Raw genomic sequence first — 20,248 nt, forward strand, 5'->3', positions numbered from 1 at the left:
AGTTATTATTGACTAATAATTCCTACGTTTAATCAATAAACTTGTTAAATAAAGTTTGTTCATTTCCTCGGCCAGGCTGCTGTATAGTTAAATTAGCCGTAGTAGCTTTTACCTTATTGTAGTACAAGGTATTTACGCTAGAGTGAGCCACAGGTCTATACTGTTTCAAAATGTGAATATAGTGATGATGTTCCAACCTATGTTATCCATTTTCGGATACGTAAGTAACAGAAAACTGTTTTATGTTCTTTTTGGATCCTTTTGCTAATTTTCTGAATGGGTTTGGAATAATTTAATCTAAAATTGAGTAATACAAGTATATTCCAAGATTTTGTGTTAAAATTCGGTTATCTCAAGAAGCTCGTGAGAAATATACAAATTTCACAGGCGCGGATATAATACGTGTAAAAATGGAATCAGGCGATTCGGGCGAAATAGTTCAAGTTCATGACGACGCGAATTTAATAACACACATAGTACTTCCGACGAATTGTGATAAAGATTCAGATACCTCAACTGCTGCAAGTGTTATTGAGAAAGCTGTGGTTTCTTCAGATTTATTCGCCTACGATCCTGCAAAATATTCTTTCTGCAAAGAAAAAAGTATCGTTAATACTCTAAATGTTGGAGGAACGGGTACGTTCCGCTTTGTGACAGAAATAAAGGAGGGTGTATATGGTATTGATATATGGCCTGAAGGTACAGATGCTGATTATGAGAGTTTCGTGGTTGAAACAGAATCATCGCTCCCGGAACGTACTCAATGGTCAAATCATAGGTAAATAATAGTAATATCCTATACATTATTTAAACAAGTTAATTAAACAAATTAAACGTTAATACACTTTGCAAAAATTATTAATTTTTAGACCAAATATAGGAGATTTTGTATTTGGTCAATTGGTGGATACCACTTGGGTTAGGGGATATGTTACATGTGTGCTACCATACTTAACACTGGCTATGATCGACGAAACTAGATTAGTGCGAGTTAGTCACCTTGCTACGTGCGAACCACCCCTTTCAGATATGTATGCATATACTGGAGTATGTGAATTAACTGATACTACATATAAATTGCAGGTAAGATGTACGGAATCTAATATGCTGTTAAATATAATGTATGTTAATTCTTAATTTCTCAACTACATCTTGTAGGAATATAAGGAATATCAATTTAGAGTAATAGGCCGAACAGATGATGAGAAACCAGACGAATTTGAAATATTAATTCTTAAAGGAGATTCTGAGTTAAAAGCTACTATAAAGCCTTGGATTCCAATGCCGGAACAATTGGGTATACCGTGTACTGATGTGGATCATGGAACTACGGTATGATTTTTGGTTTTAATTTAAATAAAGATAGTTATTATTTTACTATTATTTTATTTATTTTACTATTGCTTTTGGTCAAAGTATCATTTCTTTATTAAAACTATTTTTTCAGGTATGCCTTACTTCTTATCAAAGTCATATAATTATGTTCGTTCGTCCCTTAAATACTCTAGGTGTGGCACGCCATAACTTTATTATGGAAACTGTTGCAAAATGCGCTGAAACATGTACGTAATATGGTTGATAACATTTGATAAGAATTAAACTAACTTTGTATAAACTCGTATAAAACAAAAATAACATTTTTCTTTCTTTTTTAAAGCTAAATTTTTGGAACATCCACGTATTGGGCAAATGGCATTAGCACTGAGTCGTGATGGCAATTATTATCGTGGAAGCATTATTACTGTAAGGAAGGAACAAGTGGAACTTATTCTCTATGATCTTGGTTCTAGAGAATATGTAGATAGGAAGAAACTTAAGATCTATCCTAAGTTTTTGAAGCAGGTGGGTTATAATTTAATATATGTTTGATAATATATTTTAAAAGTATTTATATCTATTTAATCTATTTAATCTGTTAATCCAATTTTTACAATAGCTTGGACATTGTATATCAACAATCTTTCTACGAGGTATGCCTAAACATATCCCCCCGTTGACACCAATAATTAAACTTCTGGACAACCTAGTGGAAAATAAAGTCCCTCTGATATGTACATATGATGGTGTACCATGCACTGAAGGTGTAGTCCTGAAATATCCTGATGGAGAAAGCGTTAATAATATGATACATAAATGTATCGAGCCGTATCTTGTGAAACCTTCTTCTAAACAGAAAAATTAATCTAAGAATTAGTTGCTCCAGATAGCTGTATTAAAACAAAAATTATTGAGCGTGAACTTGTATCTGTGTGTCGTCTATAATGTGTAATTACCATTGGTTAAAGCCAAATTAATTGGTGAATGTTTCATATCAGATCGGGGGCAAAAAAAAGATACAAAAAAAAACATGCATCTCATTATACAAAAGGAGAACATATTAGCTATAATGTTTGAAGCTAAAATTGAGATATTTTTAGTTAAAATAGTTAAAACATGATTTGTTTCTTGAAAGTACTTTAACATTTGTAGAAGACATTCCACTCTATGATATTATTGTATCTTCTCAAATAGTATGTAAGATCAGTACTTTTTGAACACTTTTTTTATATTTACTTTTGTCAGTACTATATTTTATTTCGGTAAATCTCTATATTCAACATACTTCCTGCGAGACTTGTATTTTGTGTACAATTTATAATAAATATGAAGCGAAAGCAAGGAGTACGTCCAATGCAGTTAATTCTATACTGAAAGATAAATTTGTCGACTGCGGAAATCTTTTCAGTAATAAAAATTATGAACTTTTAAATCTATATATATAGATACTAATCGGATTGATATAGAATTAAACAAATGTTTGTGATTATTGTACGTAGACATATGAATAAAAAAATATAGTCACATATATAATAATTAATTATTATTAACAAGGCCTTCGTTATTAAAACGTAAATGTTTCAGTATAAGAAATACACTTATAACATTCTGTAAAAAAACGTTTTTTTCAAATTTATAATCAATGTTGAAGTAAAAGGAAAAGTTCAAAACTGCAATTCCCTCGAAGAATAAATGTTAAGGACACGAAATTAGGTGAAGGTGCACAGGCAAGTGTTTTAACGTGTTTAGAGAACGGACTCCGTCAGTTTCATTATTGTATGGCCCTGGCAAAGATCATACATTTGCATATTCATAGCTTAAAAATTTAGATGAATGTAATTAATAGAAAGTCCCGCGAGAACTATGTCTGTTGCATCAATTTCGGAACGTTTAACTGAAGCTGCAGGTGGTAAGATTTGTATGACGGAAAACAGTGCGTCAGTCGATACAGCCTTTACGGGGGAAATATGTATAATATTAGGAAATATTAAGAAAAAAAAAAAAAAAAACGAAAGCAATTGGTAAATCTTGCGGATTTCATTTAACAAAATCAAAGTAGGATCGTTATCCGTGGCTAAGCTGTATCGAAACCGGGTATCTTGACGATCATGCTGGACTTAGGTAAGAACAAGAAAAACAACGGAATAATCTGTTTTATTTTATATGTTAAATGTTACAGTTGGTGATTGTTTAATTATTATCGATGGAAAGGATTTAATAGGACTAAAAATAATACAAATGACGGCTTTAATCCACCATTATGAAGGATGTGATTTAAAATAATTTATCTGGAGATACATTAACGAAGGAGTAAAAGAATTTGCGTAGCAGTGAAAGGACCATTGCCAGAAGTGGCCTGTAAACTTGCAGACGCTTTGCGATATTTTAGAAAATTAATTATTAAATTCATCTAGACCCGAGTTCTAGAATGCTCAGTTTTTCAGGAAATCTCACTGCCACCAAGTCCTTGGTTTGTTCATGGTCATATCGTTAGTGTTGGATGTAGATTGAAAACACGTCAAGTCGGACATCAAATCATCAAACACGAGAATACGTCTGCTAGGATTTTACATGATTGTTTATGATCTATTCATTATCCAATAACACGAATAGTTATTAACTAATGCCAGTAAACATTAATTTAATTGAAGTTTATGGTACTAAGAAACGTGCGATTTATATCTTCGAAATGTGTGTCTTATGAATCAAAATGGAATACGAAATTTGAGAGCGATCACAGTTATTATTGACTAATAATTCCTACGTTTAATCAATAAACTTGTTAAATAAAGTTTGTTCATTTCCTCGGCCAGGCTGCTGTATAGTTAAATTAGCCGTAGTAGCTTTTACCTTATTGTAGTACAAGGTATTTACGCTAGAGTGAGCCACAGGTCTATACTGTTTCAAAATGTGAATATAGTGATGATGTTCCAACCTATGTTATCCATTTTCGGATACGTAAGTAACAGAAAATTGTTTTATGTTCTTTTTGGATCCTTTTGCTAATTTTCTGAATGGGTTTGGAATAATTTAATCTAAAATTGAGTAATACAAGTATATTCCAAGATTTTGTGTTAAAATTCGGTTATCTCAAGAAGCTCGTGAGAAATATACAAATTTCACAGGCGCGGATATAATACGTGTAAAAATGGAATCAGGCGATTCGGGCGAAATAGTTCAAGTTCATGACGACGCGAATTTAATAACACACATAGTACTTCCGACGAATTGTGATAAAGATTCAGATACCTCAACTGCTGCAAGTGTTATTGAGAAAGCTGTGGTTTCTTCAGATTTATTCGCCTACGATCCTGCAAAATATTCTTTCTGCAAAGAAAAAAGTATCGTTAATACTCTAAATGTTGGAGGAACGGGTACGTTCCGCTTTGTGACAGAAATAAAGGAGGGTGTATATGGTATTGATATATGGCCTGAAGGTACAGATGCTGATTATGAGAGTTTCGTGGTTGAAACAGAATCATCGCTCCCGGAATGTACTCAATGGTCAAATCATAGGTAAATAATAGTAATATCCTATACATTATTTAAACAAGTTAATTAAACAAATTAAACGTTAATACACTTTGCAAAAATTATTAATTTTTAGACCAAATATAGGAGATTTTGTATTTGGTCAATTGGTGGATACCACTTGGGTTAGGGGATATGTTACATGTGTGCTACCATACTTAACACTGGCTATGATCGACGAAACTAGATTAGTGCGAGTTAGTCACCTTGCTACGTGCGAACCACCCCTTTCAGATATGTATGCATATACTGGAGTATGTGAATTAACTGATACTACATATAAATTGCAGGTAAGATGTACGGAATCTAATATGCTGTTAAATATAATGTATGTTAATTCTTAATTTCTCAACTACATCTTGTAGGAATATAAGGAATATCAATTTAGAGTAATAGGCCGAACAGATGATGAGAAACCAGACGAATTTGAAATATTAATTCTTAATGGAGATTCTGAGTTAAAAGCTACTATGAAGCCTTGGATTCCAATGCCGGAACAATTGGGTATACCGTGTACTGATGTGGATCATGGAACTACGGTATGATTTTTGGTTTTAATTTAAATAAAGATAGTTATTATTTTACTATTATTTTATTTATTTTACTATTGCTTTTGGTCAAAGTATCATTTCTTTATTAAAACTATTTTTTCAGGTATGCCTTACTTCTTATCAAAGTCATATAATTATGTTCGTTCGTCCCTTAAATACTCTAGGTGTGGCACGCCATAACTTTATTATGGAAACTGTTGCAAAATGCGCTGAAACATGTACGTAATATGGTTGATAACATTTGATAAGAATTAAACTAACTTTGTATAAACTCGTATAAAACAAAAATAACATTTTTCTTTCTTTTTTAAAGCTAAATTTTTGGAACATCCACGTATTGGGCAAATGGCATTAGCACTGAGTCGTGATGGCAATTATTATCGTGGAAGCATTATTACTGTAAGGAAGGAACAAGTGGAACTTATTCTCTATGATCTTGGTTCTAGAGAATATGTAGATAGGAAGAAACTTAAGATCTATCCTAAGTTTTTGAAGCAGGTGGGTTATAATTTAATATATGTTTGATAATATATTTTAAAAGTATTTATATCTATTTAATCTATTTAATCTGTTAATCCAATTTTTACAATAGCTTGGACATTGTATATCAACAATCTTTCTACGAGGTATGCCTAAACATATCCCCCCGTTGACACCAATAATTAAACTTCTGGACAACCTAGTGGAAAATAAAGTCCCTCTGATATGTACATATGATGGTGTACCATGCACTGAAGGTGTAGTCCTGAAATATCCTGATGGAGAAAGCGTTAATAATATGATACATAAATGTATCGAGCCGTATCTTGTGAAACCTTCTTCTAAACAGAAAAATTAATCTAAGAATTAGTTGCTCCAGATAGCTGTATTAAAACAAAAATTATTGAGCGTGAACTTGTATCTGTGTGTCGTCTATAATGTGTAATTACCATTGGTTAAAGCCAAATTAATTGGTGAATGTTTCATATCAGATCGGGGGCAAAAAAAAGATACAAAAAAAAACATGCATCTCATTATACAAAAGGAGAACATATTAGCTATAATGTTTGAAGCTAAAATTGAGATATTTTTAGTTAAAATAGTTAAAACATGATTTGTTTCTTGAAAGTACTTTAACATTTGTAGAAGACATTCCACTCTATGATATTATTGTATCTTCTCAAATAGTATGTAAGATCAGTACTTTTTGAACACATTTTATATTTACTTTTGACAGTCCTATATTTTGTTTCGGTAAATCTCTATATTCAACATACTTCCTGCGAGACTTGTATTTTGTGTACAATTTATAATAAATATGAAGCGAAAGCAAGGAGTACGTCCAATGCAGTTAATTCTATACTGAAAGATAAATTTGTCGACTGCGGAAATCTTTTCAGTAATAAAAATTATGAACTTTTAAATCTATATATATAGATACTAATCGGATTGATATAGAATTAAACAAATGTTTGTGATTATTGTACGTAGACATATGAATAAAAAAATATAGTCACGTATATAATAATTAATTATTATTAACAAGGCCTTCGTTATTAAAACGTAAATGTTTCAGTATAAGAAATACACTTATAACATTCTGTAAAAAAACGTTTTTTTCAAATTTATAATCAATGTTGAAGTAAAAGGAAAAGTTCAAAACTGCAATTCCCTCGAAGAATAAATGTTAAGGACACGAAATTAGGTGAAGGTGCACAGGCAAGTGTTTTAACGTGTTTAGAGAACGGACTCCGTCAGTTTCATTATTGTATGGTCCTGGTAAAGATCATACATTTGCATATTCATAGCTTAAAAATTTAGATGAATGTAATTAATAGAAAGTCCCGCGAGAACTATGTCTGTTGCATCAATTTCGGAACGTTTAACTGAAGCTGCAGGTGGTAAGATTTGTATGACGGAAAACAGTGCGTCAGTCGATACAGCCTTTACGGGGGAAATATGTATAATATTAGAAAATATTAAGAAAAAAAAAAAAAAAACGAAAGCAATTGGTAAATCTTGCGGATTTCATTTAACAAAATCAAAGTAGGATCGTTATCCGTGGCTAAGCTGTATCGAAACCGGGTATCTTGACGATCATGCTGGACTTAGGTAAGAACAAGAAAAACAACGGAATAATCTGTTTTATTTTATATGTTAAATGTTACAGTTGGTGATTGTTTAATTATTATCGATGGAAAGGATTTAATAGGATTAAAAATAATACAAATGACGGCTTTAATCCACCATTATGAAGGATGTGATTTAAAATAATTTATCTGGAGATACATTAACGAAGGAGTAAAAGAATTTGCGTAGCAGTGAAAGAACCATTGCCAGAAGTGGCCTGTAAACTTGCAGACGCTTTGCGATATTTTAGAAAATTGATTATTAAATTCATCTAGACCCGAGTTCTAGAATGCTCAGTTTTTCAGGAAATCTCACTGCCACCAAGTCCTTGGTTTGTTCATGGTCATATCGTTTGTGTTGGATGTAGATTGAAAACACGTCAAGTCGGACATCAAATCATCAAACACGAGAATACGTCTGCTAGGATTTTACATGATTGTTTATGATCTATTCATTATCCAATAACACGAATAGTTATTAACTAATGCCAGTAAACATCAATTTAATTGAAGTTTATGGTACTAAGAAACGTGCGATTTATATCTTCGAAATGTGTGTCTTATGAATCAAAATGGAATACGAAATTTGAGAGCGATCACAGTTATTATTGACTAATAATTCCTACGTTTAATCAATAAACTTGTTAAATAAAGTTTGTTCATTTCCTCGGCCAGGCTGCTGTATAGTTAAATTAGCCGTAGTAGCTTTTACCTTATTGTAGTACAAGGTATTTACGCTAGAGTGAGACCACAGGTCTATACTGTTTCAAAATGTGAATATAGTGATGATGTTCCAACCTATGTTATCTATTTTCGGATACGTAAGTAACAGAAAACTGTTTTATGTTCTTTTTGGATCCTTTTGCTAATTTTCTGAATGGGTTTGGAATAATTTAATCTAAAATTGAGTAATACAAGTATATTCCAAGATTTTGTGTTAAAATTCGGTTATCTCGAAAAGCTCGTGAGAAATATACAAATTTCAAATACGAGGATATAATAAGTGTAAAAATGACATCGGTTGATTCCAGCAAAGTAGCTGATGTTGAAGTTAAAAATGAGAATGATGTATCAACATCGGAATTAATGCAGACAAATAATGATCAAAATCCAAATACCTCAACTATTGCAAAAGATGATGAGGAAACTGTGCTTCCTTCAGATTTATTCGCTTACGATCCAGCGAATTATTCTTTCTGCAAACAAAATAGTATAGTTAATACTCTAACTGTTGGAGAAGTGGGTACTCTCGAAATTGTTTCTGAAATAAGGGAGGGTGTATATGGTATTACATTGTGGCCTGAGAGAGATTATGATGACTTTTTCGAGCAAATGTGTTCAGTAATCCCGGAAACTACTGAATGGGAGAATCGTAGGTAAATAATAGCAATATCCCATACATTATTTAAACGAATTAATTAAACAAATTAAATGTTAATATATTTTGCAAAAATTATTAATTTTTAGACCAAACATAGGAGATTTTGTATTTGGTCTAACCTTTGATACACGTTGGATTAGGGGATATGTTGTATGTGTGATACCATACTTAAAAATGGCTATGGTAGACCAAGCTAAAATAGAGTTTGTTCTTCAGCTTGCTACATGCAACCCACCGCTTTTAGATATGCCTGCGTTAGGTGGATTATGTGAATTAACTGATGCTACACATAAACTGAAGGTAAGATGTACAGTATCTAATATGCTGTTAAGTATATTGTATGTTACTTCTTAATTTCTCAACTATAACTTGTAGGAAGGTGAAGCGCTTGAATTTAAAGTAACAGGCCAAACAGATAATGAAGAACAAGACGGATTTGAAATATTGATTCTTAATGGAGATTATGAGTTAAAAGCTACTGTAAAGCCTTATATTCCAACGGTGGAGCAAGTGGGAATACTATGTGGTGATGTGACTAATGGACGTGAGGTATGATTTTTGATTTTAATTTAGATAAAAATAGTTATTATTTTACTATTATTTTATTTACTTTGCTATTGCTTTTCGTCAAAGTATCATTTCTTTATTACAACCATTTTTACAGGTATGCATTACTGGTTATCGAAATCATATACATCTATTTGTTCGTCCCTTAGATGCTCTAGGTGTGGCACGCTATAACTTTATTATGGAAACTGTTGGAAAATGCGCTGAAACATGTACGTAATATGGTTGATAACATTTTATAAGAATTAAACTTAAACACAAAGTTTTGTATAAACTCGTATAAAATAAAAAAGAACTATTTTTCTTTCTTTTCTAAAGCTCCATTTTTAAAGGATCCAAAAGTTGGTCAAACGGTATTAGCAATGAACACTGATGGAAAATACTGTCGTGCACGTATTCTTGAAGTACATGAAGTTGGAGTGGAAGTTATCTACCGTGATCTTGGTCGTAGAGAGTATGTAGATCCGGAGAAACTTAAGGTTCATCCTGATAGTTTGGAAGAGGTCGGTTATAATTTAATATATATTTGATAATATATTTTAAAAGTATTTATATCTATTTAATCTATTAATCTAATTTTTAAAATAGATTGGATATTTTATGTCAAAACTAAAACTACAAGGTGTTTATCCAAATATCCCACCACTACAAGACATAATTGATCTTCTGGACAACCTAGTGGATAATAAAGTTCCTCTGATATGTACATATGATGGTATACCTTCCGTAGATGGTGTATATCTGAAATTTCGTGACGGAAAAACCCTTAATGATATGATATGTAAATGTATCGAGACGAATTGTCAGATAACTTCTGAGTAAATAGAAAAATTAATCTAAGAATTAGTTGCTCCAGATAGCTGTATTAAAACAAAAATTATTGAGCGTGAACTTGTATCTGTGTGTCGTCTATAATGTGTAATTACCATTGGTTAAAGGCAAATTAATTGGTGAATGTTTAATATCAGATCGGGGGCAAAAAAAAGGCACAAAAAAAAACATGCATCCCATTATGCAAAAGGAGAACATGTTAGTTATAATGTTTGAAGCTAAAATTGTGATATTTTTAGTTAAAATAGTTAAAACATGATTTGTTTCTTGAAAGTATTTTAACATTTGTATAAGACATTCCACTCTTTGATATTATTGTATCTTCTCAAATAGTATGTAAGATCAGTACTTTTTGAACACTTTTTTTATATTTACTTTTGTCTGTACTATATTTTATTTCGGTGAGTCTCTATATTCAACATACTTCCTGCGAGACTTGTATTTTGTGTACAATTTATAATAAATATGAAGCGAAAGCAAAGAGTACGTCCAATGCAGTTAATTCTATACTGAAAGATAAATTTGTCGACTGCGGAAATCTTTTCAGTAATAAAAATTATGAACTTTTCATAATTTTATAATAGGCATTTTTTGTGTGTTCAGTACCTAATTTAATTGAAGTTATAGCTGATTGGATGATTTATCATCAAAACGTATCTCACAATCAGCTTACTAAGCTACTTGATGTGTCTGTTCAGATGACAGATCGCTGTAAGCAACTGTAACACCTCACCATTTACAAGCTCGTGTAATATAGTAACTAAAGTATAATACTTACGATAGCGTTTATGCATCAATACAGGTGATATATACAGGGTGGTTGGGAACTGGTGATACAAGCGGAAAGGGGGTGATTCTACGCGAAAAAAGAAGTCGAAAATATAGAATAAAAATTTTTCGTTTGGGGCTTTGTTTTCGAGGAAATCGACTTTGAATTTTCGCTGGGTACGCGTGCACTATATCACGTCTCGTTATAACGGATCTCACTGTAGATCGTTGCTCGATGGAAAAATTAAAAAAAAAAATTTTCATTCTATATTTTCGACTTCTTTTTTCGCGTAGAATCACCCCCTTTCCGCTTGTACCACCAGTTACCAACCAGCCTGTATAATAATTAATTATTATTAACAAGGCCTTCGTTATTAAAACGTAAATGTTTCAGTATAAGAAATACACTTATAACATTCTGTAAAAAAACGTTTTTTTCAAATTTATAATCAATGTTGAAGTAAAAGGAAAAGTTCAAAACTGCAATTCCCTCGAAGAATAAATGTTAAGGACACGAAATTAGGTGAAGGTGCACAGGCAAGTGTTTTAACGTGTTTAGAGAACGGACTCCGTCAGTTTCATTATTGTATGGCCCTGGCAAAGATCATACATTTGCATATTCATAGCTTAAAAATTTAGATGAATGTAATTAATAGAAAGTCCCGCGAGAACTATGTCTGTTGCATCAATTTCGGAACGTTTAACTGAAGCTGCAGGTGGTAAGATTTGTATGACGGAAAACAGTGCGTCAGTCGATACAGCCTTTACGGGGGAAATATGTATAATATTAGAAAATATTAAGAAAAAAAAAAAAAAAAAGAAAGCAATTGGTAAATCTTGCGGATTTCATTTAACAAAATCAAAGTAGGATCGTTATCCGTGGCTAAGCTGTATCGAAACCGGGTATCTTGACGATCATGCTGGACTTAGGTAAGAACAAGAAAAACAACGGAATAATCTGTTTTATTTTATATGTTAAATGTTACAGTTGGTGATTGTTTAATTATTATCGATGGAAAGGATTTAATAGGACTAAAAATAATACAAATGACGGCTTTAATCCACCATTATGAAGGATGTGATTTAAAATAATTTATCTGGAGATACATTAACGAAGGAGTAAAAGAATTTGCGTAGCAGTGAAAGGACCATTGCCAGAAGTGGCCTGTAAACTTGCAGACGCTTTGCGATATTTTAGAAAATTAATTATTAAATTCATCTAGACCCGAGTTCTAGAATGCTCAGTTTTTCAGGCAATCTCACTGCCACCAAGTCCTTGGTTTGTTCATGGTCATATCGTTTGTGTTGGATGTAGATTGAAAACACGTCAAGTCGGACATCAAATCATCAAACACGAGAATACGTCTGCTAGGATTTTACATGATTGTTTATGATCTATTCATTATCCAATAACACGAATAGTTATTAACTAATGCCAGTAAACATTAATTTCATTGAAGTTTATGGTATTAAGAAACGTGCGATTTATATCTTCGAAATGTGTGTCTTATGAATCAAAATGGAATACGAAATTTGAGAGCGATCACTGTTATTATTGACTAATAATTCCTACGTTTAATCAATAAACTTGTTAAATAAAGTTTGTTCATTTCCTCGGCCAGGCTGCTGTATAGTTAAATTAGCCGTAGTAGCTTTTACCTTATTGTAGTACAAGGTATTTACGCTAGAGTGAGCCACAGGTCTATATTGTTTCAAAATGTGAATATAGTGATGATGTTCCAACCTATGTTATCCATTTTCGGATTCGTATGTAACCGAAAACTGTTTTATGTTCTTTTTGGATCCTTTTGCTAATTTTCAGAATGGGTTTGGAATAATTTAATCTAAAATTGAGTAATACAAGTATATTCCAAGATTTTGTGTTAAAATTCGGTTATCTCAAGAAGCTCGTGAGAAATATACAAATTTCACAGGCGCGGATATAATACGTGTAAAAATGGAATCAGGTGATTCGGGCGAAATACTTCAAGTTCATGACGAGGCGAATTTAATAACATACATAGTACTTCCGACGCCTTGTGATGAAGATTCAAATACCTCAACTGCTTCAAGTGTTATTGAGAAAGCTGTGGTTTCTTCAGATTTATTCGCCTACGATCCAGCAAAATATTCTTTCTGCAAAGAAAAAAGTATCGTTAATACTCTAAATGTTGGAGGAACGGGTGCGTTCCGCTTTATGACAGAAATAAAGGAGGGTGTATATGGTATTGCAATATGGCCTGACGGTACAGATGCTGATTATGAGAGTTTAGTGGATGAAATAGAAGCAGCGATCCCGGAATGTACTCAATGGTCAAATCATAGGTAAATAATAGTAATATCCTATACATTATTTAAACAAGTTAATTAAACAAATTAAACGTTAATACACTTCGCAAAAATTATTAATTTTTAGACCAAATATAGGAGATTTTGTATTTGGTCAAAGGACGGACAACACTTGGGTTAGGGGATATGTTATATGTGTGCTACCATACTTAAAATTGGCTATGATCGACGAAACTAAATTAGTGCGAGTTGGTCACCTTGCTACGTGCGAACCACCCCTTTCAGATATGTATGCATATACTGGAGTATGTGAATTAACTGATACTACATATAAATTGGAGGTAAGATGTACGGAATCTAATATGCTGTTAAATATAATGTATGTTAATTCTTAATTTCTCAACTACAACTTGTAGGAATATGAGGATTATCAATTTAGAGTAATAGGCCGAACAGATGATGAGAAACCAGACGAATTTGAAATATTAATTCTTAAAGGAGATTCTGAGTTAAAAGCTAATATAAAGCCTTGGATTCCAACGCCGGAACAATTGGGTGTACCGTGTACTGATCTGGATCATGGAACTACGGTATGATTTTTGGTTTTAATTTAAATAAAGATAGTTATTATTTTACTATTATTTTATTTATTTTACTATTGCTTTTGGTCAAAGTATCATTTCTTTATTAAAACTATTTTCTCAGGTATGCGTTACTGCTTATCGAAGTCATATAGTTATGTACGTTCGTCCCTTAGATACTCTAGGTTTGGCACGCTATAACTTTATTATGGAAACTGTTGGAAAATGCGCTGAAACATGTACGTAATATGGTTGATAACATTTGATAAGAATTAAACTAACTTTGTATAAACTCGTATAAAACAAAAATAACATTTTTCTTTCTTTTTTAAAGCTGAATTTTTGGAAGATCCACATATTGGGCAACTGGCATTAGCACTGCGTGGTGATGGCAATTATTATCGTGGATGCATTATTACTGTACAGAAAGAAAGAGTGGAACTTCTGTTCGATGATCTTGGTTGTAGAGAATATATAGATAGGAAGAAAATTAAGATCTATCCTGAATATTTGAGGAAGGTGGGTTATAATTTAATATATGTTTGATAATATATTTTAAAAGTATTTATATCTATTTAATCTATTTAATCTGTTAATCCAATTTTTACAATAGCTTGGACATTGTATATCAAAAATCTTTCTACAAGATGTTCCTAAAAATATCCCCCCGATACAACCAATAATTAAAATTCTGGAGAACCTAGTGGAAAATAAAGTCCCTCTGATATGTACGTATGATGGTATACCAAGCACTGAAGGTGTATACCTGAAATATCCTGATGGAGAAAGCGTTAATAATATGATATGTAAATGTATCGAGCCGTATCGTGTGATACCTTCTGAGTAAATAGAAAAATTAATCTAAGAATTAGTTGCTCCAGATAGCTGTATTAAAACAAAAATTATTGAGCGTGAACTTGTATCTGTGTGTCGTCTATAATGTGTAATTACCATTGGTTAAAGGCAAATTAATTGGTGAATGTTTAATATCAGATCGGGGGCAAAAAAAAGGCACAAAAAAAAAACATGCATCCCATTATGCAAAAGGAGAACATATTAGTTATAATGTTTGAAGCTAAAATTGTGATATTTTTAGTTAAAATAGTTAAAACATGATTTGTTTCTTGAAAGTATTTTAACATTTGTATAAGACATTCCACTCTTTGATATTATTGTATCTTCTCAAATAGTATGTAAGATCAGTACTTTTTGAACACTTTTTTTATATTTACTTTTGTCAGTACTATATTTTATTTCGGTGAATCTCTATATTCAACATACTTCCTGCGAGACTTGTATTTTGTGTACAATTTATAATAAATATGAAGCGAAAGCAAAGAGTACGTCCAATGCAGTTAATTCTATACTGAAAGATAAATTTGTCGACTGCGGAAATCTTTTCAGTAATAAAAATTATGAACTTTTCATAATTTTATAATAGGCATTTTTTGTGTGTTCAGTACCTAATTTAATTGAAGTTATAGCTGATTGGATGATTTATCATCAAAACGTATCTCACAATCAGCTTACTAAGCTACTTGATGTGTCTGTTCAGATGACAGATCGCTGTAAGCAACTGTAACACCTCACCATTTACAAGCTCGTGTAATATAGTAACTAAAGTATAATACTTACGATAGCGTTTATGCATCAATACAGGTGATATATACAGGGTGGTTGGGAACTGGTGATACAAGCGGAAAGGGGGTGATTCTACGCGAAAAAAGAAGTCGAAAATATAGAATAAAAATTTTTCGTTTGGGGCTTTGTTTTCGAGGAAATCGACTTTGAATTTTCGCTGGGTACGCGTGCACTATATCACGTCTCGTTATAACGGATCTCACTGTAGATCGTTGCTCGATGGAAAAATTAAAAAAAAAAAATTTTCATTCTATATTTTCGACTTCTTTTTTCGCGTAGAATCACCCCCTTTCCGCTTGTACCACCAGTTACCAACCAGCCTGTATAATAATTAATTATTATTAACAAGGCCTTCGTTATTAAAACGTAAATGTTTCAGTATAAGAAATACACTTATAACATTCTGTAAAAAAACGTTTTTTTCAAATTTATAATCAATGTTGAAGTAAAAGGAAAAGTTCAAAACTGCAATTCCCTCGAAGAATAAATGTTAAGGACACGAAATTAGGTGAAGGTGCACAGGCAAGTGTTTTAACGTGTTTAGAGAACGGACTCCGTCAGTTTCATTATTGTATGGCCCTGGCAAAGATCATACATTTGCATATTCATAGCTTAAAAATTTAGATGAATGTAATTAATAGAAAGTCCCGCGAGAACTATGTCTGTTGCATCAATTTCGGAACGTTTAACTGAAGCTGCAGGTGGTAAGATTTGTATGACGGAAAACAGTGCGTCAGTCGATACAGCCTTTACGGGGGAAATATGTATAATATTAGAAAATATTAAGAAAAAAAAAAAAAAAAAGAAAGCAATTGGTAAATCTTGCGGATTTCATTTAACAAAATCAAAGTAGGATCGTTATCCGTGGCTAAGCTGTATCGAAACCGGGTATCTTGACGATCATGCTGGACTTAGGTAAGAACAAGAAAAACAACGGAATAATCTGTTTTATTTTATATGTTAAATGTTACAGTTGGTGATTGTTTAATTATTATCGATGGAAAGGATTTAATAGGACTAAAAATAATACAAATGACGGCTTTAATCCACCATTATGAAGGATGTGATTTAAAATAATTTATCTGGAGATACATTAACGAAGGAGTAAAAGAATTTGCGTAGCAGTGAAAGGACCATTGCCAGAAGTGGCCTGTAAACTTGCAGACGCTTTGCGATATTTTAGAAAATTAATTATTAAATTCATCTAGACCCGAGTTCTAGAATGCTCAGTTTTTCAGGAAATCTCACTGCCACCAAGTCCTTGGTTTGTTCATGGTCATATCGTTTGTGTTGGATGTAGATTGAAAACACGTCAAGTCGGACATCAAATCATCAAACACGAGAATACGTCTGCTAGGATTTTACATGATTGTTTATGATCTATTCATTATCCAATAACACGAATAGTTATTAACTAATGCCAGTAAACATTAATTTCATTGAAGTTTATGGTATTAAGAAACGTGCGATTTATATCTTCGAAATGTGTGTCTTATGAATCAAAATGGAATACGAAATTTGAGAGCGATCACTGTTATTATTGACTAATAATTCCTACGTTTAATCAATAAACTTGTTAAATAAAGTTTGTTCATTTCCTCGGCCAGGCTGCTGTATAGTTAAATTAGCCGTAGTAGCTTTTACCTTATTGTAGTACAAGGTATTTACGCTAGAGTGAGCCACAGGTCTATATTGTTTCAAAATGTGAATATAGTGATGATGTTCCAACCTATGTTATCCATTTTCGGATTCGTATGTAACCGAAAACTGTTTTATGTTCTTTTTGGATCCTTTTGCTAATTTTCAGAATGGGTTTGGAATAATTTAATCTAAAATTGAGTAATACAAGTATATTCCAAGATTTTGTGTTAAAATTCGGTTATCTCAAGAAGCTCGTGAGAAATATACAAATTTCACAGGCGCGGATATAGTATGTGTAAAAATGACATCGATTGAATCCAACAAAGTAACTAATGTGGAAGTTCAAAACGGGACGAATACGTCAACATCCCAAGTAATTACGACAAATAATGATCAAAATCCAAATACCTCAACTATTGCAAAAGTTGATGGGGAAACTGTTGTTTCTTCAGATTTATTCGCTTACGATCCAGCGAAATATTCTTTCTGCAGAGAAAAGAGTATAGTTAATATTCTAAAAGTTGGCGAATTGGGTACCCTCGAATTTCTGGAAGAAATAAGGAAGGATGTATATGCTATTGCAATATGGCCTACGAGTGCAGCCTCTGATTATGAGGAATTATTGGATCAATTAGATATAGTGATCCCTGAAGCTACTCAATGGAAAAATCGTAGGTAAATAATAGCAATATCTTATACATTACTTAAACAAGTTAATTAAACAAATTAAATGTTAATACACTTTGCAAAAATTATTAATTTTTAGACCAAATATAGGAGATTTTGTATTTGGTCAAAGATTGGACGGAGATTGGGTTAGGGGATATGTTATATGTGTGCTACCATTCTTAAAACTAGCTATGGTCGACGAAACTAAATTAGTGCTAGTTAGTAACCTTGCTACATGCGAAAAACCCCTTTCAGATATGTATGCATTTAGTGGAGTATGTGAATTAACTGATGCTACACATAAATTTAAGGTAAGATATACAGTATCTAATATGCTGTTAAGTGTATTGTATGTTACTTCTTATTTTCTGAACTATAACTTGTAGGAAGGTCAAGATTATCGGTTTAAAGTTACAGGCCGAACAGATAAGGAGAAACCAGACAAATTTGAAATATTAATTCTTAAAGGACATTTTGAGTTAAAAGCTACTGTAAAGCCTTGGATTCCAACGCCGGAACAATTGGGAGTACCATGTGGTCATGTGAATTATGGAACTACAGTATGATTTTTGGTTTTAATCTAAATAAAAATAATTATTATTTTACTATTATTTTATTTATTTTACTATTGCTTTTGGTCAAAGTATCATTTCTTTATTAAAACTATTTCTTCAGGTATGCGTTACTGGTTATCGAAATCATATACATATGTACGTTCGTCCCTTAGATACTCTAGGTTTGGCACGCTATAACTTTATTATGGAAACTGTTGCAAAATGCGCTGAAACATGTACGTAATATGGTTGATAACATCTTATAAGAATTAAGCTTAAATACAAAGTATTGTATAAACTCGTATGAAATAAAAATACCATTTTTCTTTCTTTCCTAAAGCTCCATTTTTGAAAGAACCAAATATTGGGCAATCAGTATTAGCACTGTCTGCTGATGGCAATTATTATCGCGCATTTATTACTAAGGTACAGGAAGATAGGGCGCATGTTATGTACCATGACCTTGGTCGTAGAGAATATGTAGATAGGAAGAAACTTAGGATTTTTCCCGATTATTTGAAGAAGGTTAGTTATAATTTAATATACGTTTGATAACATATTTTAAAAGTATTTATATCTATTTAATCTATTTAATCTATATAATCTATTTAATCTGTTAATCTAATTTTTAAAATAGCTTGGGTATTGTATATCAAAAATCCTTCTACAAGGTATTCCTAAAGATATCCCTCCGTTAATATCAATAATTGAAATTCTGGACAGCCTAGTGGAAAATAAAGTTCCTCTGATATGTACATATGATGGTATACCTTCCACAGAAGGTGTATATCTGAAATATCCTGATGGAGAAAGCGTTAATAATATGATATGTAAATGTATCGAGCCGTATCGTGTGAAACCTCCTGAGTAAATAGAAAAATTAATCTAAGAATTAGTTGCTCCAGATAGCTGTATTAAAACAAAAATTATTGAGCGTGAACTTGTATCTGTGTGTCGTCTATACTGTGTAATTACCATTGGTTAAAGCCAAATTAATTGGTGAATGTTTAATATCAGATCGGGGGCAAAAAAAAGGAACAAAAAAAAAACATGCATCTCATTATGCAAAAGGAGAACATATTAGTTATAATGTTTGAAGCTAAAATTGAGATATTTTTAGTTAAAATAGTTAAAACATGATTTGTTTCTTGAAGGTATTTTAACATTTGTAGAAGACATTCCACTCTTTGATATTATTGTATCTTCTCAAATAGTATGTAAGATCAGTACTTTTTGGACACTTTTTTTATATTTACTTTTGTCAGTATTATATTTTATTTCGGTGAATCTCTATATTCAACATACTTTCTGCAAGACATGTATTTTGTGTACAATTTATAATAAATATGAAGCGAAAGCAAAGAGTACGTCCAATGCAGTTAATTCTATACTGAAAGATAAATTTGTCGACTGCGGCTGTAATCTTTTCACTAATAAAAATTATAAAAAGTTTATAATTTTATAATAGGCACCTTTTTGTGTGTTCAGTACCTAATTTGATCGAAGTTATAGCTGATTTGATGATTTATCATACTAATCTAGCTCACAATCAGCTTAATAACCTACTTGATGTGTCTGTTCAGATGACAAATCGCTGCAAGCAACTGTCCGATTTAAATGATAGGGGGCATTCAAGCAACAGAAATAATAAATGATGCATGTTCAGATAAGACACCCTTACGGGGGTCTACTACGTAAGAATACTAATGCCATGAAAGGATGGCATACTTATGACAGCGTTTATGCATCAATACAGGTGATATATATACCAACATAATAATTATTATTAATAAGGCCTTCATTATTAAAATGTAAATGT

The 20,248-nt window shown here is 31.9% G+C and overlaps 5 protein-coding genes across 7 annotated transcripts; all 5 read left to right on the forward strand.

The window, feature by feature from the left end:
- Positions 1–197: 197 nt before the first annotated feature.
- Positions 198–2,853, forward strand: LOC117157360 (uncharacterized). Its single transcript, XM_076625035.1, has 6 exons — positions 198–778; positions 870–1,083; positions 1,159–1,332; positions 1,448–1,562; positions 1,658–1,842; positions 1,937–2,853. The coding sequence occupies exons 1-6, from the start codon at positions 411–413 to the stop codon at positions 2,180–2,182; spliced, it is 1,302 nt and encodes a 433-aa protein (XP_076481150.1). The 5' UTR covers positions 198–410; the 3' UTR covers positions 2,183–2,853.
- Positions 2,854–4,259: 1,406 nt separating this feature from the next.
- LOC117157358 (uncharacterized) lies at positions 4,260–6,906 on the forward strand. Its single transcript, XM_076625036.1, has 6 exons — positions 4,260–4,833; positions 4,925–5,138; positions 5,214–5,387; positions 5,503–5,617; positions 5,713–5,897; positions 5,992–6,906. Exons 1-6 carry the CDS (start codon positions 4,466–4,468, stop codon positions 6,235–6,237), a joined length of 1,302 nt encoding a protein of 433 aa, XP_076481151.1. The 5' UTR covers positions 4,260–4,465; the 3' UTR covers positions 6,238–6,906.
- A 246-nt stretch (positions 6,907–7,152) lies between these two features.
- LOC117157364 (uncharacterized) lies at positions 7,153–12,487 on the forward strand. Of its 2 annotated transcripts, XM_076625043.1 has the most exons (9): positions 7,153–7,490; positions 7,549–8,328; positions 8,539–8,883; positions 8,975–9,188; positions 9,264–9,437; positions 9,553–9,667; positions 9,774–9,958; positions 10,044–11,984; positions 12,043–12,487. In XM_076625043.1, the coding sequence occupies exons 3-8, from the start codon at positions 8,594–8,596 to the stop codon at positions 10,275–10,277; spliced, it is 1,212 nt and encodes a 403-aa protein (XP_076481158.1). In that variant the 5' UTR covers positions 7,153–7,490; positions 7,549–8,328; positions 8,539–8,593; the 3' UTR covers positions 10,278–11,984; positions 12,043–12,487. The 2 variants fall into 2 exon arrangements, with proteins under 2 accessions (XP_076481158.1, XP_033191271.1); XM_033335380.2 differs by lacking the exons at positions 7,153–7,490; positions 7,549–8,328 and having other exon boundaries at positions 8,365–8,883.
- A 289-nt stretch (positions 12,488–12,776) lies between these two features.
- On the forward strand, positions 12,777–15,267 carry LOC117157362 (uncharacterized). The gene is made up of 6 exons (XM_033335378.2): positions 12,777–13,379; positions 13,471–13,684; positions 13,760–13,933; positions 14,049–14,163; positions 14,259–14,443; positions 14,538–15,267. Exons 1-6 carry the CDS (start codon positions 13,012–13,014, stop codon positions 14,769–14,771), a joined length of 1,290 nt encoding a protein of 429 aa, XP_033191269.1. The 5' UTR covers positions 12,777–13,011; the 3' UTR covers positions 14,772–15,267.
- A 1,989-nt stretch (positions 15,268–17,256) lies between these two features.
- On the forward strand, positions 17,257–20,247 carry LOC117157361 (uncharacterized). Of its 2 annotated transcripts, none has more exons than XM_033335375.2 (6): positions 17,257–17,881; positions 17,973–18,186; positions 18,262–18,435; positions 18,551–18,665; positions 18,770–18,954; positions 19,067–19,894. In XM_033335375.2, exons 1-6 carry the CDS (start codon positions 17,508–17,510, stop codon positions 19,298–19,300), a joined length of 1,296 nt encoding a protein of 431 aa, XP_033191266.1. In that variant the 5' UTR covers positions 17,257–17,507; the 3' UTR covers positions 19,301–19,894. The 2 variants fall into 2 exon arrangements, with proteins under 2 accessions (XP_033191266.1, XP_033191267.1); XM_033335376.2 differs by lacking the exon at positions 19,067–19,894 and adding an exon at positions 20,013–20,247 and having other exon boundaries at positions 17,259–17,881.
- The last annotated feature ends 1 nt before the right edge of the window (position 20,248 follows it).

This window comes from Bombus vancouverensis, chromosome 15, assembly GCF_051014615.1.
Source record: "Bombus vancouverensis nearcticus chromosome 15, iyBomVanc1_principal, whole genome shotgun sequence".
Classification (NCBI taxonomy): Eukaryota; Metazoa; Arthropoda; class Insecta; order Hymenoptera; family Apidae; genus Bombus; species Bombus vancouverensis.